Consider the following 22,703-nt stretch of genomic DNA (forward strand, 5'->3'; position numbering starts at 1 on the left):
ACATGTTATGTTGTCAGTATGTCTCACACAGGGAGGTCTTAAGTGATACACCACCTCCCACCCCTACTTCTTGTATTAGACAAATAATCAGCTTCTTTGTGAATAAACAGTCAATGCAAATGTGACAAAAGTTCACAAAATGACATTTGCGCATTTATGCTGAATGGAGACCCCGGGAAGCAATATTAACTCCTCCTAAACTTTTGACAAAAACTCACTTCAAAAATCTGACCCATTACTTTAGAGACTGGGAATTTTTCTAAATAGCCTAAAGAGATGGGACATATAAGGGGGATAATGATACAGCAACAGGGGGGAAAGAAAACTACAGTTTCTCAAATCTTGAGTTTTGTAGAGCATATAGGCAATCAGGAGCTCCAGCAGGGAGGGGACCTGCAGAACTGGCCTGTTTACTCTGCCCGCCCAACAAATATTTAGTGTTTTACCAACAGAACAAGTTCCCATTCTGGCCCATCCAGATGTATAAATGTGTGCCGTGTCCTGGAATTAATAGACTTAACAAGCCTGGTGACCAGAAAAGTGCTTAGGCTATGAATTTTCTGAACAGGAGTGCAGTGTCAAAGGGTTCCTGTCTGGTCACACATCCAGAGGGGAAAAGGTTCAACAGTTCATTGATGGGAATGCTTTTTATGTGCTCCAGTCTGCCAGTGGGGAGGGTAATCGAGTCCGGCATGCCGGCGGGGGCTGAATGGCAGCCGTGGGGGCCACAGGATCAGTGTTTTGATAACAAGTGTCCGCTGCTTTTTGGACCTGGGGCTTGATGCCCTTTGTGTTGCGTCTACTGTCCGTTAGGCCCTGCATGACTGCCTGCAGTGTCAGAAAGCTCCACAGAAAGGGAAGTGGACAAAAGCACAGAGTCCCCCTCTGTAAATTTTCTGAAGCAACATTGACACAGCATGTCTAAATCACTTGAGACACCATCCTCCAATGAAAGACATTTTAGCACACTCTGTATTGTATTTCCGTTAGTGGTCTGGAACGATTGGATTGTTTCCACGGCTGGGGCGAGGGGCTCATTTTTAACTAGGATGAGTGTGTGCAATTACCAAATGCACTTAGTGCATTTTGGCTTCCATAAACAATGGAAGGTATTCTTCTACTGACTGAACAACTATTGTAGTCTCTACAACTTCCAACACTGTTCTGGACCAATAACATGATGTCACAGATGATCCTGTTTAACTGCTGTTTCTTAACACTCTGGTTGGCACATTTGCAGAAAACGTCCCATGATGTCAGACTTTACTCACATTGCACATGATAATAAGATTCATGCTGATGTTAAGCAATAAGGCTGAGATCATCATGGAAGACTTGATCTTGTTTTGAGCATGCAGCCAACAGCTGTCCTCAAAAGATTTTGAGATGCATTAAAGATAGAAGTTAAATTTCCCATCCATTATTCATTTTTTTTAGAAAACACAATGTTTTGGTCTCACCACTGTCACAGTTTTAGATGGGCTTCTGCTCATTGCTTTCGAGTCCATCTATGTCCACATCAAATCTTCGTATCAGTTTATTGAAGAATGAACGTCATAAAGCATGACTGGAATTTAAACTCTGCTCCACATGTTGTTTAAGGGATTACCATTAACAAAAGCTCAGGAAATCACATGTGAGCGTCCCCTTAAAGTGACTTCCTATTGCTTCTCTGAGCGTTAAAAAGCCATTGCCTTCCCTTTTGATTTAGCCGGGCTGAAGCACTTATTGCATTTTCTCTGGTCGGTTCTGATGCACACATAAGTGGGATAAAAGGAACGGAGAATGAAAGGGGAGAGAAGGGTGAAAAATGGACAAGGAGAGTAATAAAAGATCAACAAATCCCCTGCTTTACTTTCAACTCCCACCTGCTTCGTATTAGGAGCGCAGCGCTGGTTGTCGGGAGGCATGGGGTCATTTGGCGCGGAGGCTTTTGAGTCTCTGCCTAAAGGTATGGCGTACAGATGCAGGCATGACCTCTGATCTCATTTATGACTACAAAAGACTCCCACATCGGCTCAAGAAACGTTACCTTAAGACAGTAGGTTGTCTTCTGTAACACTTTCTTCCATGCTTGTGCATCTCAATAAATGAAAGTATCTTCAAAAAGTGAAATTTGGTAATTCTAGTCAAAACTCACTGCACACTGAGAGATAGATATTAATTTCTGTTAATTCCAATGGTGAGTTATTTTATATCATCATTAAAAGGATATTAATCTAGAGCTTGTATGTTTTGTTCTGCACTATCCAAAGAAACCAGTTATCCAGCAGATAGTGATTGACCCTTACTCAAGAAGGGTGTAACACAAAGGTTATTGTTACAGAAAGATGGCTGTTAAGCATCTTAACGGAAAGTAATTGTGAGGAAACAGTTACTTAGAAAAATGTACACAAGCAACATGCATATCTTCTGCTTTGAAAGGACCATGAAGCAACCCTCCTATATAGGAGAGGGGCTAGAATTGCTACATTTGTTTTAACAAGCCATTCTAGAACCAGAGACCAGATTGTTGCTTAGTCTTCAAAGTTCATGACTTTGCTGGCGATTTTGTCCTGTATTAGATTGCTTGATCATAACTTTTTCTCAATGCAGACTTGGTCAACCACTTCATAGTCTTAAGGACTTACTCCCCAGGTGTATTTAAAGATACAATATTGGAGGATCAACTTCATGTCAGGACCTTTCAGCTGATTGCGAGGTGTAAAGAACATACGTAGCTTGTGGATTGAAAATGATGATCTAAAAAAAGAGCTCAAGTTGCCTGTGATCTAGTGTTAGGTTTCTCCAAACTTTATTTAGATGCTGCTTTTACTTTCCAGCTGGACATTTTACTTGACCACACTGCCAAACATACCAAAATGTGTAATGATCTTGGTAACACTGAGCTTCACTGACTAGAAAACTTATGGGATATTGTCTAGAGGAAGATTAAAGACAACACAAGACCAATGGAAAGAGCCATTGGTCTTGTGTAATATTCAAATTTTGCGAGAAACTGAAAGGTTTCCGTCAGCTAAAAGCCATAATCATTAACTGTAACAGAAATTAACACTCTTTCTGTAATTAATTTCCAAATTGAATTAGTGGAATAACCACATTCTAATTTAATGCAGCATGCCTGTGTATTGATGAAAACATACCATGTTGCGTAAGATGTAATTTTGATAGACACATCAGCACCTGTTGACCATGTAGAGAAACTGAATTCAGGTTTCTAAAATTGAATTAATTCAGGATAATTGTGTTACAGAATGCCTCTTGAAGAGGCTCTAAATGCTTGAATTCTGTTGGAGAAATTCAGGCCAAGGCGCTGATTGAGTTCACCTGGTTTGCAAGTGCTGGGTTGCACAATTCAATCAATAATACAAGATAATTTATTTAGGAATAGGTTGTTTTCATGCACAGTTGTGACAACCTTTCACTGATGAAGAAGAGGTTGCTGATAACTGTACTACTTTTCTAATGTGGTCATGAGTTGGACTTAAACAAGAAGGACAAAGTATTGTGTACTCACTCCCAAGCCCCAGTGTGCTGATAACTGTCCATCCTACATAAAATTTAGTTTAATACTAACTCTATTTTTGTCTTCACAGTCTCTCCAAATTGCGTCTTCAATGGCAAAAAGTTCTCAGAGGGAGAGGTGTACCGCATGGACCCCTGCTGGCTGTGTCAGTGCCGCGGAGGAATCTCCTTCTGCTCCAAAGCCGAGTGTGGTGAGCTGGACTGTGAAAAGTTCTACATTCCAGAGGGCGAGTGCTGCCCCGTTTGCATAGGTACACATTCTTTCACTGAAATGTGTCAATTTCGTTCAAGATTTTTGCTGAATCATCACATTATTCTAATCAGCGAGCCCAAATTAACGTTGGCATTTTTGAAAAATGCTGATTTTTTTGCTCGGTTTGCACCACTAATTCACCTTCAGTTTTTAGTGAGAACAAACCCTGAGACTTTCAAAAAGGCTTTGCAAAATGGCAAACTTTGAAAAACAGAATTACAGTGGTAACCAAATGTTGATTTTTTTTTTAATCTGAAAAACTGATATTTTGTAGAGCAATTTCTGTTAGTGATGTATCCACGTAAACTGGACATCTACAGATAAATAAAATTATGACACAGATGCCCACTTCTTAGAGCACTACTTTTCCAATTTTCTTTCACATCTTTTTTGCTTTGCCCTGTTAAACCTTATGACCAAGTTCAGAAAGTTACACAAGAGACTAAACTGTAAGTACTTTTAAAGAACATAAGCTACTATTTTTGCTATTTGCTATTTTAGCTACTATTGATCTTTCAGATCTCTTTCCTAACACTGCTTTAGCCATGCTCATGATCTTCTTTTGAATTTTAATTTCTGCTATGTTTAAGTTGTTGCAAGCCACTGGCACATAAAAGTTACAACAGCATTTCTCTGAAATCCTTTAGCTACAGATATTTTTTTAACCAGAATATTATACTAGCCAATCTCTGAATATGATAATTCCTTGTCTTGTAACTCACCCTGTGCGAGCTTATCTTAATAACTCCCTCATACACTCACCTGTCATAGTTCTTGACATATGTGGCACATAAGAACAGCCAGCCAGGGATTCAATAAGTCTTTTAGTAAGCAATGATTTGCAAGATCGGTTTTATTTCTAATTTGTGAGGCATGCGCTCAAAGCCAGGTAGGCAGCTTTGCTATGTCAATTTGGCTTTGGAAGAGAAAAGGTCTTGCGGTGCATCTGGCAACCACATTATAGTCAGTCAGGAGCCTGTGGATGTATATTGCAGCCAACACTGGCCTCTGCCAGCATACCTACAGTTAATCAAATGCATGAGAAAGGATAAAAGGCAAAGAGTTGGAGCGTTGGAGGATCACCTTGAAATGTGGAGTCTTTTGGATGATTTCAATGCTGTTCTAACAGAAAATCAATTTGACTTCAATTCAAATAAAAGCTATCAATGCTTAAATAAACAAAAACCTTTGATCAATCACACAATGCTCTTTTAGAACACTCTGTTTGACATTGATGTCCAAACTTTTTTGCCATGAGGCCCAAAGCATGTGGGGGCCACAAGTATTTGCATATTTTTATAACATTATTAAAGCAAAAGTGTTGTAGTTTTTCTTTAATCTGCTCAATATCATACTAAAAAATGTCTCATTTGAAAAGTGAGACTTGCTTTTGAGAAAACCTAGGTTGATGTTTGTGGCTTTAGTTGCTCCATAATTAATGGGAATCTATTTTTTGCACCTAATATTTTTTAAGAAGATGTTATTTATAAAATATGTTGCCCTAAAATATGAAAAAGTGTAAATGAAATAATTGTATGCCAGATTTGCTCCGTTCTAATGGAGGGATGTGGGGCACCCCAGGTTTTACAGCGAGCCATTAAATGGCCCGAAGGCCGCACTTTGAACACACCTGCTGTATGACTTAGAAGTAAAAATCAAATTGTTAGTAGCCAAAGTCTGTGAGAGATTAGACAATGTAAAACAGAGTTTCAATAATATTTAAAATGAAGAGCAATTTATTATAGAGTTGACATTTTAAACTGTCTTATTTTAGAAGTTAGCATGGCTTGTGGTGTTATTAGTAGTTGGTATAGCTTTGCTGCCTTTCCGTGAGAAGATGCTGAATTTGAGTCCTGGCCTGGGGCCTTTTTTGCATTGAATTTGCTCAGGCTTCTCTTACAGGGCTTGATTCTGTCTGGGCCTAAAAAATACACGAAGTAGGATAATTGGTGTCTCTAACTTGCCCTTAGGAGTGATTGTGTGTGTGCAGGGTTGTTTTTCCTGTGGCCCTGTGATAGACTGGCAACCTGTGCAGAGTGTATCCCCCTCTCTAGCCCAGTGACCACTGGAGAAAGGTACCAGCACCCATATCCTCTGCCGCAACCGTGCAAGGATAAACAAGTATAGACAATAGATGGATGGTTAGCGATGCTAGCATGACTAAAACATCAGTTTGATCAAACACCAAGATTGCAGGTTTTTGTTTTTATATATATATATATATATATATATATATATATATATATATATATATATATATATATATATATATATATCTTGCTGTCTCAAAAGTTGAATGAACCACAGACACGTTCCAACAATTCTTCTGACTTCATTTGCTTTCAGTGCAATAATAAACATCAATATTTTGTTAAAGCAGAACTGGTACAGTTTATGAAGGCATACACTGAGTGAATAAAAATCAGCTTAGGCCAATCTCAGTCTACTGAATGGGATTTTAGCAATCAAAATTTCAGTATTGCTCTTGTACACTGTGAACTGCTACCTTTATGTCTTTCATACTCACACGAAAGATCCATGGTTTTAGATTTACATATATTAAGATTGTGTCTAAGATGTTTAAAAATGGCAGATAAAAACAAGGTTAAGAGCTTGCCTTCACTGTCATCCATTACCTAAAAGTGAGCAGAATAACTCCTCAGGTTAACTTTAAAACTGTCGCAAAACTTTATGGCTTCTACTCAAGGCTAATGAATAAATCTATAAAAGCACTTTCTTTTCTTCAGAGAGAAAATTAATATATTAGAAGTCTGGCTTGCCCTTTGACCAGGGACCTTGGGGATTCAAAGCTAAGATTTGAACAAAGAAGTTGTAGTATTTGCCAAAAACCAGAGTGGATTCTGCTGGGACTAGATATTGTGAAACTTTAAAGCCTGCCTATGTTGCACTTTAGAAAATCTTACTTGTAATAACAAATGTGCCGCAAACATTTAAGCTCTTGTTTATATTTCCCAAATTCAAAAGTGTTTTGTCGCTGGCTGTTGTTCAAAAGAAAGTCTCAGTATCTCATTGACTCCCAGGCGGGATATCCTGCTTCTTACTGTCTGCCTCAGCTGCAGACGAGGACGGGGAATCAACTCTGAAAACGGTTTTATTTTGACACCTAAGTAAACTATAAACACAGATTCACAAAACAAAAGTACATAAAATGTTCCTTTCTTCCTTTACTTTTGTACCAGAATTGCATAGCGGATGTGCATTTTTCTTCCTCAGATGTTGAGTTGATGTCGATGGACAGCACTAAGGCTAGCTGCTGGGTGAATAACAAACTCCGAACCCACGAGGAACAGTGGAAAGAAGACGACTGCACATTCTGTCAGTGTGTGGATGGGGATCCACACTGTACAGCCATGGCCTGCAAACAGAGTTGCCAGAACCCTGTAAAGATCCCTGGAGAGTGCTGTCCCTTCTGCGAAGGTATCGGAGGGCTTTCCAACCAAGCATCCCGTCGTATTTATTAAGTTTAATACACAGCCAAATTCTCTGGGCTACACATTAACCCACATACCGCACGGGTAAGGCTCTTGTGGCCCTGCAGCTTTACTACAAAGAATATATCGGCATGGGCTCATTAAAGGGGAGGCCATAGTGCATTCTTCAAGCTGTAGGGTTCTTTGTATTTCTTTATTGCCCTTGCCCACCAAAATGAGACCCACCTGTGTGGATGAGGTTACGGCATGCTTTCAAAGCAGGAGGCTGCATAATTGAGCTTGATCTTTTCTTTCTTCATAAAATTAGTTACAGCTCGACGAGCCACTCCTCCCGCAGAATGTCCCAAGAACGGTTCAGTTGTTCTATTCTTATTTATAATGCAGATTTACAGTAAAGTTGGCCCAAACACAAGGCAGTCTGGAGCCATGCGTGAATTTGCATTAAGCCCCCCGGGATACTTTTTTTCCTCTAAACTGGCAGACTGAAGCTTCTGCGTGTGCCAGACACATTAAACTTATTAATGGGAGGCTACTAAGCAACACACAGACATCCCATCCCATCTTGGAGTGTAACCTACCTTAGTGCAGTGTAATTGCTCTGCAGTTATCTGTAATTGCTGTTTAGAGCAGTGTAAATGTGCAAATAGGTAGCTATCACAGATGGAAAGAAAGATTAGACGTTGCACCAGAGGGGGATTAAACAAATGCTCATTTACGTTTGATAAAGTTATATTTTTATGTCATAATGCTACGTCTGTCACTGTTCTTTCATTTTGCAGAGCCATCCTATGAAACAGTTAGCCCTTTGCTGTGTCCACCATTGGAAAATTGCTCCCTTTCAGGGAATGAATGCCCCTATGGCTTCCAACAGGACCACAATGGGTGCCTCCTCTGCCAGTGTCTCAACAGTAAGTTTTACCTTTGGTTTGAAATCTCAGGGAATTGATTTTAGTGTAATAAACATCTGATATAAACATTGATCATTTTCTTGCTGAAAATGATCAATGCTCTGACTCCATTTTGTCAGATTCCTCTGACAAAATGCTTTGTCAGCGGAATCTTTGTGTGCACAACCAAATAGCACACTATGTCTTTGCTTTTCTAAAGCTTTATAAGATGACCTTCCTAACTCAACTCTTTCAGATGACTCCTGTCCTGACTTGGGAAAGTACTGTCCTCTGCAATGTCCGACGGGATATGAGAAGGATGATTTGGGCTGCGAGGTGTGTGAGTGCAGCATCCCCACTCCCAAGTGCCGAACCCTGACCTGCACAAAGACCTGCCCTTATGGATATGTGTATGTTCACCCGATGACCCAATGGGTTTCTCATCACTCAAATCCAGCTATTCTCATCTGTCTAAACATCTGTTTAAACAGGCCCGTGGCTTCAGCCTGTTTAATGTCATCTGTTTCTGTTGACTCTGCAGGTTGTTTTTGCACCTTCACTATTTTGTGGTTATGTATTGCTTTGTACCTGAAAACTTTGACAAGATGACGCATCAGTCTGTATCTGCCAGAAGCACTTTACGCAACTGTTTTGACAACTGATAACTACTAATGAGCTGCTAATAAAGACTAAGCCGCTGCAACTTTTAATCTGCTGAAAGCACTTTATGCAGCTGAAATGTTGACTGCTGTGCTTTCTCTTGATTAAACGAGAAACGATTTTGTTGCATATTTTACTGATTAAGTCGGTGCCTGCATTGCGTTAATGAGCCAGATTTATCCAGCTGACTGAATCAGTTTTAACTTTTTCCTAATTTATTCATATATAAACATGTAGACATTATCTAAATTCTTAAAATCCGAGGCATATAAATTGTATGTAATACATTTGTTAGATTATTAATTAGATAATATTAGCAATTTGTAAGTCATATAGAATAACTTTTAACTAAATCAAACTAAATTATAGATATATATATATATAAATATATATATATATATATATATTTTTTTTTGCATAATATGTCATTCAGATTAACTGAGGGGGAGTCACTCCAAGCAGGCCTTATTGTCAAGCACAAGAAGTTGACAGAAAATGAATGGAAAGGATTCTAAGTCACAATGTTACACAGAAGTCCAGTATTCTACCTAAAACTCATACGAAAAGCAAAAAGACTTGAGCATTTTGAACTTCAGAAATTTAGATTTTCTTTGTCCGGGTCTGGGAGAGGACTTCATCAGCTTCTTTAAGAACCATGTTAATCAAGTGCTTTATGTGTTTTAGACCTGTCACCTCTTGTGTGCACAGTAAATTGCTGTGTTTATATAATCAGCTGAGTGCTTATTGAATCTTATCGAGCATTACCTTGCAGCCTGTGCTTGCTCATTAGTCAGTATGTCAGCAGCTATTTGGCATCCATGATCAAAGCACCCATCTACCTTGGTGGCCATTCCCAGGATTCTGAATCTGTGAATGAATGTGTCTCTTTTTGAGTGCGATTAAGTTTCTGTGGGGTCCACGTTAGCCTTTCAGCTCCCTGCAACTCGTTCCCCTCCTAATCCCATTTAGCCCAATCAAACATCTGGGAGCGCTCTGTGCCAGAATGCTTAGTCCCCAGGCACTAGTCCCATTTCATAAATCATCATCCTGTCCCAAAGCAACGATCAAAACTGCATCAGGACCAAAGACAGCCGCAAGAAATATATACAGCCTTGCATCCGGGAGCTATGGCTGAAGACAGGCCTAATATAGTTGCAAAGAAAGGAAGAAAGTATAGAGAAGGATCCTGTGGGGGCAGAAAGAAGAGCAGGAAGTCTTTGTTTTATCCTTCCTAAGCAGCTGTTTGTGTCTTGCCTTAGAAGTCTGAAATCCTCTGAGAGCCTGTGTGTCTCACAGTGCAGATTTGTCCTCTCACACTCCTGATTGTAGCTACCACGAAGCAAAACAAAAACCAAGTTATAATGATCACTTGATGACATCCTGTGAGTTTTTTGGTGTTCAAATCCAAACTAGGAGAAAAACAAACCCTGGAAAATGGATTAGGTGTGTTTTGAAGAATCTCCTCTAGAATTACCAGTTTATATAAAGTTCTTTGCACCAGCCTGTTTTTGTACCTTATGAACTTTTTCATATGATGATAGACCAACACAAATTTGACTCATTGTGTTTCTTTTGGCGAAAACAAGTTATGTATCCATTTATTTTCACTTCAAAGTTGTGCACTAATTTCTGTTTGTCATAAGAACATCCAATAAGTTACATTGAAGCTTGTGGCAGTAATGTGATTAAAAAAAAAAAAAAAAAAAAAAAAAACTTTTAGATTTGTGAATAGTTATGCAGAGAACATCCACAAAGTCGAATCAGATTTATCCTTCTTAGTTAAAAATATCAGACTTTGAACGGCTTTTTTTCAGACATTACAATAGAAATTCTGCTGAGCCAGCAGTCTAATAACAAGGCCCCCCGTGTCTCCCCAAGAACCTCTATCCCCTCTGGAGCCCAAAGCCTTGCTTTGCATTCCACATGACATCTTTAAACAAAGCCTTGCCATAAGGTTGCCCCACACACTCTCTCAGTATTTGTACAGAGAGGCGCTGGCTGGCCACTCATAGTGTTGTTTCTATCACTCTTGTTGCTGTTTCAGCATAAATCGAGTCTTCAGTTTGCTGAAACTGAGATTTGCATCCACTTTATGCAGTGCATTATAGATTTTGGAGTCTGTTTGACTTCGGCAGACGAAGATTAATGGTGTGATTATTTGGGTTTAATGAAGTAGCATAAGAACCGAAATAATAAAAATCATAGCTTAACTGGAGAGAAAGTCAAAGAGGGAAGCTGAGTGAATGGTAAAGGTGTGGATACGGTTTATTCTTTTATCTGTGATTTGACAGTTCATCAAGCTGTAACCCATCCATGTTTATTGGGCAGATAATTGAATCCATCTGTCCTGTTTCCAGCTTCTGCATTTCATTCTGCTTCTCTCTCTGCATGAAATCTATACTTATAACTTTCCACCCAAGTTTCTTTCTTTTCCACTCAAGTAAAACTGTCTATTATCAGGTTGGCCATCGGAAGCCCCCTTCTTCCACCATCTTTTTCTGTAACGTCAACAACAATGTTTGAAAATCTACCCTAACTCTTACCAGTCCACTGCTCACAAACACTTTTATGTACAAACTGGAGATTCTGGGGCAATAAAGATGGCAACAGGCAGAATTGAAAGCATCTGAATTGGGTTTAAAGTGCCCCTTTCAGAGTCTTTAGGATTGGTATGATATTCAAACCACAAGCAACTCGCATGTTGACTTTTATTTGACATTCTTCAAAGAAACCAGTATAAAGAAAGAAAAACCGGTCCAGATGTTGATTGTTCGTGACTTTAGAATACTTCTTTCAATGTGTCACAAGACCATGTTTCTTCACAGATCTTGAAGAAATCCAGCTTTTGAAACGATTATGTGGGACTTCATAGCTAATTTGCCATTGCAATAACAGACTTTTACATTACACGTGCTTCAATGTGTGTCTCATCCTGCAGGAGGAACAAACATGGCTGTGAAATGTGTCGTTGTGTGAAATGTCCTCCCTTGACCTGCGACAAGTACTGTAGCAATGGCTATCGACAGAACAGGAAGGGCTGCAACATCTGCATGTGCAAAGGTATCAAAGTAACTATTAAGTACCGAATCTAATCTCAGCACTGGTGAAAATGGGACATCTCCAAGTTTTAGCTCACCAGAAATTATAACTGAAATGCACAATAATCTAACTTGGAGTCATCGTATATTTAGCTTTCTGGGTTCTACTGCATCTAGGTTGTTTTCATTCAACCGACGATTTATTTAAATAAGATAAATTACTGGGTCTTTTAAAGGCAAATGTAGATGTAGGGATATTTGATTAGTAGTCTCTCTGCTAAAACCGTCTCATTTACCTTAAGATCAACATGAATATGAGATAAGTGAAGTAAACTCCTATAGCAAATCTGAACATTAGCACTAAACAATCCTGGAGTTAAAAGCTTAAAAACAGGAGAATACAGCTTTGATCCTATGGGAGATTTTTTGGTTCTGTGACCTTTTGCTCCTCCCCAGTGAGATGAAAAGTTTTCCTGTTAAGTGTTTAGTTTTCTCCAGTGCATGTTTGTGTAACTGCAGTTGCTAAGAATTACCTCAAACCTTGAATTTCGAAATTATTTTCAGGTGCCACATTGATGCTGGATCACATTTCATGCTTTGTGTTTATTTTTCCAATTTAGGCATATTACAAATATTTAATCTCCTGGTTTTCTCGGATAGTGGGAGCAGTGGTACACCTGGGTTCCTTTCTACAAACACAAACAAAAACTCGACAACACCTTCTGTAAATAATCCTCTGTTTACTTGAGTTAAAAATTCTGAATGAGCTTCTGTTTTAGATTTGGGAAAATGTAAAGGAAAGAGAAAACATTTTTGGAAGTCCGTTTAAATTTATCTGTGTTTTTCAGACCTAAAATCTAAATGAATAGTCCTGTAAGCATCTGCCTAAGTTCGACAGTTCACAGAGTTCAAGCTGTGCTCCGGATCATTTCAAACTTTAAAAGCAGTGTTGTGACAACTTGACAATTTCTTGCTCTTAACAAGGTCTCTGGGTGCATTTGAACAATCTAATACTCAAGGCAGTGTCTAACTGAGTGAAATGACGTAGAAGTAACTATGTGGCTGTCATTAAGAACTCATTTTTCTCCAAGTGAAAAGAACATGAACTGCTTGGTTTTTTTTGTGCTCTTTCAAGAGCAAAAAGGTCATACTTTCTATATATCATATATTTGTGTTTCTAGAAATTGACCAAGTTCCAAGCACAACCGTCCCAGCCAGCATGCCCAGCTTCTGCCTCACCTCCAATGGCCGCAGGTATGAGGAGGGTGACAGCTGGCACGACGGCTGCCGTGACTGCTTCTGCCTCTCTGGGCGGGAGATGTGTGTCCTCATATCATGCCCCATGCCCAGCTGCTCTCAACCTGTTGTCAAGTCTGACCAATGCTGTCCTACATGTGAAGGTAAGGCTTCACTGTGAGAAACATCCCCATGTCTCAGCTTTATGAACATGTCTTGTCGTAATAACTGCAACATAAGACAAGATATCGAGCTTGCACTGGCAGCAAAGTCCAAAATCAAACCATGCCAGCTTTGTTTCCATCAAGCAAGTTGCACCAAAGTGCTGCACAGCAACAAATAGATAGGAACAGTTAAAAAGGGAAAAAAAAGGGAGCTAGGGTTAGAAAACATGAATAAATAATTAATTAGCTTAAAAAGAAGCAAAGTAAAGCAAATAGAAATAGTAAAAATATCAAGTGTAGAGTTTATGACCAATTAGCCAGATTAGGTCTTGACATCCCTAAGCAACATCTGCTGACTATTGGAACAGCCAACGGTGGAGATGGCACTAGTGTCCATCTTCATTGTAAATAATCATCCACTTCTGTGTAATATCCCAATGTGGCCACAGCTCAAAGGTACATAAAACAAATAAAGGAATAAACTTCTATGTCTCTTTTAAGATCAGAGTTGCAATATTAGCTGCTTGTAGCCTCATTAAAAAAAATAAAAATGTAAACAATCACTACTGAAGCCAGAAACCTACACTTGGTTTGGAACACAGATACACACACAGCATGTGTCTTTTTATTCAGATAACAGTCTTACGACAGACACTGTGATAAGAGGGAAACTGTTTTATGAAACCTTGAAGTCTAATCTTTCCAACAACATAGCAGAGTTTGCATGGTGCGGTCACACTAGCAGCAGTCGTACCTAAACACTTTCCTCATCTGGTAATAACATATCATAGTCCAACTTTTAGATTCTAAACTTCATGGCCTCTCGATTGGGCACAGTCACACTCTCTATGTGTTTTGTTGGAACTGGAAGGCGCGCTGATCCACACCCACACTTTTATATCCACAACTCTCCCACTTGTAAGGGATATTTATGGAGGGGTGACTCAGCTGGCTGTTCAAATATTTAGAAATGAAAGACTGTCTTCTACTTTCTACTAAGCACCCTTTTCAGTCAGGGGACAACAGTCTAACTCTTTGCAGATGTGCTCTGCGCTCTGCGAGACACTAAATATGTTTTCGGCTAAGTGTGTGAAAAAAACAGACTTCTGTACGGTGCCAGAGGCTTCTTTTTATTAGACAGTGATCTGCACTTATCGCCTCTGACCTTCATTAACAAGATATTGCTAAAAAAAAAAAAATCCCTGATTGATCATGATTAAATCAAGCTGTAATTTACTCTTTGTGTCAGATTTGATTACTTTTAATTATGTTTATGAATGTAAATACATATATTCATATTCATAATTATGGATACAGTTGTCAATGATTAGAAATCAGGTAAAATTCCTCAAAGCTCCTTTTCATTTAAGAGAAGCAGGCAAAGGTTTCTTCATCATTAGTCAAATTAATTGAAACTATTACATCAATAGGATTATACAACATATTTTTTTTTTCCTCCCTATGTTTTTAAACTAGAGTGAGAGCTTAAAAAACATAACCAATCATTCTTAAACAATTCACTCAGGAGATTCACGAAGCAGGGGATTCATCATAGGTCGTTATGACTAACCCTGGCAGCTTTCACATATTTTCTCAAGCTTGTTGTTTTCTACCGTCATCAGCACGTATTTGTCAAATTATTTAGATTGACAGTGAAGAAAGATATGACGTCTTCTGTGAAAACCGAGTGCTTTTATACCCTGCAGTTAGTTGTGTGTTTACTACCATCTCCTGAGGTGCGTCAGAGATGTACTGGTGTTTCAATTTCGTTCCAAGTCAGGACCTGTCAGAGGATTTTGAGCTGAAACAAAGACATGTAGATATCAGAACAAAGGAGTATCTGAAAGAGGCTTGAAATTGTCCAGCCAAGCGATTTTCAAGGTAGTTGAGGGGGACAATTAAAAGTTTGTTAAAGGTCAGACATAAGGTGTTTGTGGTAACTACAGAAAACAAGAGAAACAAATTGTTTCTTTTCTCCATCAGATGAGTCCGGCAGTGGCCAGCCTGAGGGGATGGACATGGTGGTGTGCAGAGCACCTGGAGGGGAATTTTATGTGGAGGGGGAAACTTGGAACCTGGACGAGTGCACGCGCTGCACCTGCAGGAAGGGACGCGTCCTGTGCGACACGGAAGTTTGTCCCCCAGCGCTTTGCCAGACACCCATCAGAAACAAGGACACCTGTTGCCATATGTGCCCAGGTAATAAAAAGAGGGAAAGGAGGGGGTTCCCTTCAGGAAAACAACAAGGTCGAACAGCTTTAGGAGGGGGCCGTGTGAAGCAGGTCAGGGTTGTTTAAAGCTGCTGTTGATGTGCTATCAGCATGTGGTTTTGTAGGGTCTCGCATGTTGCTCTTTGCGGCCAGTTTTATGTCAAGCACAGAGGCCCATAAAGAAACCAGCAAAGACCGGTTGCGTTTATGTAGAGCTCCTCCAGGCAAGAAGCACAACATGTGGACTGCTTTCACCCAGCGGCCCACATCAGAGACTCGTCTAACTGTCTGATTGCTGATGGGACGAGACTGTAATCTTTCTGCATCTGTAGCGCTCCACTGCTGAGGCAAACGTAAAACCACATGCACATTTTATTTACAACTGACGCCAAACATTTCAGAATGTCTCACACATTTATAAACTTACAAACAACATTTCCCATGCACTCCCAACAATGAGGCCCACAAATCATCCATGCATGACTGCATCTCAGAGCTGCTCCTCGAGAATGCTGGCCTGCCTTATCCCTGCATCTCCGTGCACAAAGACGGGCTGTCAAAGGCCACACTTTGATATATGTATGGGCCTGGTCACCAGGAATCTGAGAATAACACACATCTCGCTGATAAGCCTTGTAATGGATGTGTACAGTGGAGTGTGTACATGCTGACTGAGTCCCCCTCAGTGTGGTCATTAAAAAGCTATAGATCTCAGCCCTGCAGCCTTGTCAAAGATGGAGATAAGAGTTTGGGCTTAAGTGACAGCTCCCAAAGAGAGTCACCTGGAAAGCTGCCGCTACGGCCCTGTAACCCTTGTGGATTGAAATGTTAAATATCGCGGGTCACTTAGAAGCTGAGCTCTCAATTAGGCAATGCACGGCATTCTCCGTTAGCTGTTCACACGTATTTCTGGCTTTACTCAATCGATGTAAGTGGCTCTAATGTGACAGGCTTCTGCAGTGTTTCATTACTGATCAGATTTGCATGTGTCCACTGACAGAAGAGACAGAGAGCAACTTGCTGCCAGTGAACGGCAGCCAACAGGAGTTCTGCATAACCGCCGAAGGAGACATGCTGCAAGCCGGGGACTCCTGGAAGGCCAACGCCTGCACGAGCTGCACGTGCAACAACGGCACTATTCAGTGTTTCTCCCAACACTGTCCGGCAGCCAGCTGCAGGGTGCCGGTTTTACTCAAGGGCCAGTGCTGCCCACATTGTCTCGGTACGTTTGTGGGTGGGTGTCGAGAAAAACATAGATGGGAGAAAGCTGCCTTTTGTTCTGGGAAGTTATCCTTAGTTGAAACAGTTTAGTTTAGTTGGCATATTTGAAATTATGCACAGTGCCTTGGGTGGGCGGGATTTTATATGAGACCAATACAAAATAGCACAGAATTTGTCAACAGGTAATTGTTAGTCATTTGGTCCACAAATCAGACCCTTATGAAAAAGTGGCAAGAAAAAAGCCAGTGTTTAATAAAACCAATGAGAAGTGTGGGATTTTTTGTATTATACAAGGCACATAGGGGACACAACAAACATCTAAAAGGAGGTGCTCTGGTCAGATGATACAGAAATTGGTAGAAATCAAATTCTGCACACCAACCTCAAAGCAAAACATGGTGGTGGGGGCTTCATGCCGTGTCAGTAATATTCTCTAGTAGGGACAAAGAAGGTGACCGGAGTTCACAAAAAGAGGGATTGTGCTAAATTAAAAGCGATACTGGAAGAAAACCTGTTGGAGCTACAATGTAGTGATTAAGATCAAGGCTCACATTCATGTGTGAGATGTACTCACAAATGCATTCCTCGCTTTTTACGTTTTTATTTATATAAAACATCGAAAACCATGCACTAACATCTGACACTTCACAGCCATCCACTTCTACATACCAGTGTGCCATAAAATTCCCTCCAAAAATACATTGATGCCTATAACAAAACACTGTTTTTGGCTTTTGCAAAGCACTGTATCACTTCCCTCTACTTTTGAATGATGGTGTTAGTAATATTGGTTGTAATGTCATGAGTCATGGTGCTACTACAAGAGAGGGCTTAAACTGATTCTCTGACCATTTGTTAGATCCAGCCACTTAAACACTAAACAGGCAAACAGGATCACATAGAAAACATTCCATGTGCCAGACCCACACAGTCCGCTCAGAACGAAAACATTCCTTGAGCATCCGCACATTCACACGTGCTTCCTGTCCCCTGGCTGCATTGGCCCATAACGCTTTCGCCTGCTGGCACCACAGGAAGGCAAAGTCCCATGTCAGCTTTTCCTATAGAGGAAAAACTAAGCATACCCTCCTATTGTTCGCACTGACGTGTAGCTGTTTTGTTATTTAGCCGACGGAAAACGGAGCTTTTAACGTAATGTGCGCACAAAGCGTCCCAGTGGAAGTTCGGATGACAGATCCAATAAACACAGCTTATCAGCTGAAACACCAGGGAGTGTAAACACTAGCTCACTGCAGAACTCTGAAAATATTGGCATCTTGCTTCTGTCTGAACAGAATCAACAACATCAGCATCAGTGACTGTATCCACCCGCACACCACAAGAAGTGGTCACCACCAGCACATGGCAGAGTGAATCTTGGATTACAACTGTGACCGTCCCACCTGTCACCGCTGACACAGGTAGCTGTCTGTTCTTCATCGTCCTCCAGTACCGATCCTGTCCTGTTAGCTATGTGGCAGCTTTGCCACACTCTTCCTGCCAGTCCCTGAGAGTGTTTATGCTAATGTGGTCTGTTGGGATTGGCTTAATAAATGAGTGAAATGTATATTAAAACAAGAGTGATAAATGGACTTGAGCTAAACATGATCCTTCCTGAGGGAAACAGGAGTCATTTTTCATTTTGAATGACTGGACCCACTTCTCTGCCCAGGAGTATATCATTAGTTCAAGATGTTTTCAATTTAGGATCAGTAAATGTTGCTGTTACAGTGCAGAGTAAGTTTTCCATGGGATGAATACATCAGTTCCCAAGGAGTTCAAGTATTTTCCAGGTCTGGATAAACATGGAAAAAGTAAGAGTATTTAAAAAAATATATTTGTATTTCAGACATGCTGTTCTTGTATAGACCCATTTTTCAATCAGTTAATCTCTGCAAATGTCTGTCCCTCCATTCATCTATGCATATGTCAGTCAGTCCCTTTATTTATCTGTCTGCCCATCAGTGCATATATTTACAACCTAAGGTCGGGAATATTTTCTGTATATTTATAGGGAGCTTCTGTTTTTACACTTTAATAACAGGAACAAACAAACAGGGGCCCCCAGAAAGTGGAGCATTTAGGTATTTAGAAATGTGTAGAAATCCAGATCCATAAACGTCCTATGTCTTTTCTGTCTCACATAGACCAGCCACGTTTGGGTGAGAACTACCCCAGCCATACAGAGATGGCTCTTGCTTACCAATCAGCTGCATGGATCCTTGCAGGACTCCTTTTGGCCATCATTATCTTTCTCATTGTGGCATTACTCATCAACAAGAAAAAGAAGTGGGTGCAGATGTCCTGCTACAGCGCACCAAAGAAGGTGAGCAATTGTCCGCAAATTAATAGTCTGCTGACATGTGATGATTTTTGATTTGACTGGCTCTAACCAGCGAACAGTTTTTTCGGAAACACAACTTCACACTAACAAAAATGCTCTTCAGGGTGGAAGCTACTCCTGAGGAAAGGAGGTGGGAATATTACTTTGGTTCATTTAGGCTGTGATAGAACAAGAGAGAGCACAACTTAGCAGATAACAGGAAGCCTGTAAAGAGCACAACAAAGTTCCCGTTGATCAATTTGAGCTTTTTAGCTGTTTGTTTTGGAATATGCTGTTTTTGGAAATCTTGGCACTCATTTGGAAATCTCAAAGTTAAGGTAGGGGTCAGCTTTTTATAGAAAATTGCATTTTCTGTGTTGTCTTTTATTATAGTTTTATTAAAGTTCTTAGAGAGAAATTGGAATCACACAAAATCCAGTATGTGCAGGTCAGAAATAGGACACAAAATCCCGATTGCTCCGTCTTTAAGCAAAATATCTAACAAAGAATTGTTACTGTTAAGTTGAGCTTAATTTCTGACTTTTCCTAGGAAGCATTTTCCCTGATTTCCCCGTTCCCGGCCCAGCCGGTACTAAAACTGTCACAGCTTAAGAATAAATGGTGTTTCCCTTTGCTCTACGCTTTCAGATAGCAAAAGGTCGTGCCTCCCATAAACCTTTAAATGAGCCTATAATGTCAAAATATCAAGTTATCTCTTTTTCTATAACAAGCGAGCACCAGTGAACATAAATCATGATGCTGTCACTGCAGGTCTACCAAATAATGACCTTAATGCGTTGTTTTCCATCCTGCTCCCCCCTCCCCACAGACGGTCATCCTGAAGAAACACGTGAACAAGAATTCAGTCGTCTACATGGAGCCCTCCAAGGAGAATAAGTTTCAGAATATGAAGACTGACTGCGGCATCATCCACTTCTCTCCAGAGATGAGCTCGCCTCCCTGCACGGAGAAGATGACCATTCCCAGGGCCAAACTGAGCATGGGCAGTGACTGGACGCCACGCTAAAAAGAAATTTATAACAGCAACTGAGGCAAAAGAAATCCCCATACTGCTCAGTTTTTCCCAGTTTTTCTTTTGTATGAGAGATAAACTCAGCAAGAAGCATATGACCAATGCTGTTTTTTTTCATCATTCGCCGATTATCTTCGTAGTTTGGACGTTCGGATGAGCGACAAACTTATATTGGCGATGGACTAGTGGATGTATTAAGAATACAGCCAGTCTGGGTGGCAAGGAGGATCCAGAGAGACTCATCTGCCAGAATCAAACTCCTGTACTGTAAAACACTTGCTTCTTACTGTTTCGTTTGAAACTGGAACTTTTGCAGATGAAGGAGGAAGAGAAAAAGCTTTAGGACAGGGGTTTGGGCTGTGGCATAAAGGGAACATTTAGAATGCTAACCCCCATCCCCCACAAAGTGCAGCAGTGCATCGTGGATGTAACCATCGTTAGCAGGCCAGACTCAAACCCCTGCATTAGAATGTGTGGTTTTCATTTTAGTTATTGTATATTTTTACAGGATTTGTATCATATGTGGTCTTGTTTCTGTTTTGTTTCTTACTTTAGAGCCATTTTAAAGTTATGTTTATGCTATTTGGAACATTCCCACACACTTCACAAATAACAGCTTTGTCTAACTTCAAATGAGTGGAGCCATTCCTTTTTCAAAGAAACCCGGTTAAAGCAGCTGCAGTGCCTTGCTCAAGCATTCATATCCCTTGAACACATTTTGTCACATTACAATCTGAAAATTCAATGCATTTTACCAGTATTTTCTGTGACTGACCAACACAAAGCATAAGGAATTCTGAAGGGAAAGGAAATGTGATTTTCAGAATTTTCTTTACAAATAAAAATCTGAAAGGTTTTGATTTCAGACAGCTGCATGTCTTTTGGAGCATCACCAAATAAAGACTAAAATTTTTGCCAATTGTATTTTGCAAAGAAGCTCTTACGCTATCAAATTGCATAGGGGAGCCAATTGGATTCTGATCCCATTGCTGCTACCACTTCGTTTCACAGTAGGGATCCATCATACATGAAATTTCACTTGGCCAAAAGATTACATTTCAGTCTCACGTGATTTTTCCATCTGCTTGCTGCATGACTCATCAATAAATATGAGATTTATTGGAGTTCACGACTAAAGTCTGTCCTGCCAAAACAATTATCCACGTTTGTGGCTCACTGAACCTATTTATAGACCAGGTTAAATGTACAAGTACAACACACCTTTCAGAATTTTATTCATAAATAAAATGAAAATGATGTTTCCTTTTGCTTCCACAGTTGTTTTCTTTTTCTTGTTGGTCCAACACATACAATCCAGAAGAAACATTGAAATGTATGGCTTCAGTTTGAGTCAATGTGAAAAAATTCAAGGGTATTAACTTTTGTGCAGACACTGGAGGTGAACCGAGTCTGAAACGTACCTTCCAGTCATCTTCTTTCAGCCAGAACTCTGCAACTCATTTGAAAGCTATTAGAGGTGAACCAGGCTGATTGATGTTCCTTCAGGTTGTGTCAGGTTATGACCAAGCCAAGTTAAAAAAACAAAAAATGGATCGGCAAGGAATGTCCTTAACACTTCTTTCACTTAATTGCGGCAGAGTTGCTGTTTATACATGTCAGCAATTTGCTTGGGATTATTATTTATAGAGCCTTAATTCTACAGCCTTAGTGTTTTTTTTTTTTTTTACACACATTACTTTGGTTTTAACTTTTAGCTAGTGTCAAAAAAAAAGTAGTATACACAAGGATAAAGAGTTCTGGATCTTCCACTGTTTATATTCAGAGGAATAATGTGAAGTGTTGTCATTATCGGAGTTGAGAATGTGTAGGTGTTGATATGTAAAATTTCTGTGTTTTAAAGACACATCACTCTCTTCAGAGCCAGCGAGGAAAAACAAAAATATCACCGTTCAGAATTCCTGAAGGAATAAAAGTCCTAATCAGGAACTTTTTAGGTAACCAGAGATGCTGAACCACTGGGGGTGAAGGTTCTGGACCCGCTTGGTCCGCACAAAGGACAGATTCCGAGAAGCATTGCAAAACAGTCTAGTTTTTGGATCGGAGTTGTCTCTTCTTTGCCAATATCCCAATTCTGAAATGGTTCCAATGCCAAAATAGGTCAGTTTATTCTGAAGTGTTTGCAGTACGCGTGTCTGTTTGAATTATAAGCTTTAAAACGAAGAAGCGGACCGTAAAAGCTTACACGTAAAAAGCTCTGTCCTAAGTGTAAAAACGTAAATACGTAGACGTAAGAGAACCTTATTTATTTTTTGACATAGCTTTATTTATTAATACTAAAGTATAGTTTGAGATTTTTTTTCTTTATTGAAAATAGCTTTAAGTAGCTAAATGTAATGTACATTGTAGACCGTTTATCATTTCTCTTTGCTATATTCTCTACCTTATTTATTTCAGTGCTGCAAATCTTGTAAATATGTTTCTAGATTAGAAACTGTAACATTTATGCTTTTTATTTTTAAGAAAAATAAATGTGTGAACCGGAGAGGCTTGTGCTGATAAAGTTGAATTTCCCAAATGTCAGTGATGTCATTCAAGATGGTACTGGTTAGGGGTTTTGCTTCACTTGCATACCCACACACATCTGGTCCTAGACTTGTGCTGTAAATGGGAATTCTTCTTCTTTTAGTTCTTTTAGATCTGATTGCTTTTCAGTTGCAAATGGATCTAACAGAGAAGGTGT

The 22,703-nt window shown here is 39.9% G+C and overlaps 1 protein-coding gene across 2 annotated transcripts in view; it reads left to right on the plus strand.

Moving 5' to 3' along the window:
* Nucleotides 1-22,478, plus strand: part of LOC106949429 (cysteine rich transmembrane BMP regulator 1 (chordin-like)) — a 41,744-nt gene extending 19,266 nt beyond the window's left edge. The window contains exons 5-15 of one of the 2 annotated variants that reach the window (XM_015035658.1): nt 3,597-3,716; nt 7,013-7,216; nt 8,010-8,138; nt 8,374-8,527; nt 11,716-11,837; nt 12,997-13,215; nt 15,199-15,414; nt 16,426-16,647; nt 17,942-18,067; nt 18,794-18,972; nt 19,799-22,478. In XM_015035658.1, coding sequence (XP_014891144.1) covers nt 3,597-3,716; nt 7,013-7,216; nt 8,010-8,138; nt 8,374-8,527; nt 11,716-11,837; nt 12,997-13,215; nt 15,199-15,414; nt 16,426-16,647; nt 17,942-18,067; nt 18,794-18,972; nt 19,799-19,996 — 1,889 coding nt within the window. In that variant the 3' untranslated portion in view covers nt 19,997-22,478. Of the gene's footprint in view, nt 1-3,596; nt 3,777-7,012; nt 7,217-8,009; nt 8,139-8,373; nt 8,528-11,715; nt 11,838-12,996; nt 13,216-15,198; nt 15,415-16,425; nt 16,648-17,941; nt 18,068-18,793; nt 18,973-19,798 lie in introns of both variants that reach the window. The other variant, XM_015035657.1, reaches the window with a different exon arrangement.
* Nucleotides 22,479-22,703: the final 225 nt, after the last annotated feature.

This window comes from Poecilia latipinna, unplaced genomic scaffold, assembly GCF_001443285.1.
Source record: "Poecilia latipinna isolate Pla-1442-1.1 unplaced genomic scaffold, P_latipinna-1.0 Scaffold343, whole genome shotgun sequence".
Taxonomy (NCBI): domain Eukaryota; kingdom Metazoa; phylum Chordata; class Actinopteri; order Cyprinodontiformes; family Poeciliidae; genus Poecilia; species Poecilia latipinna.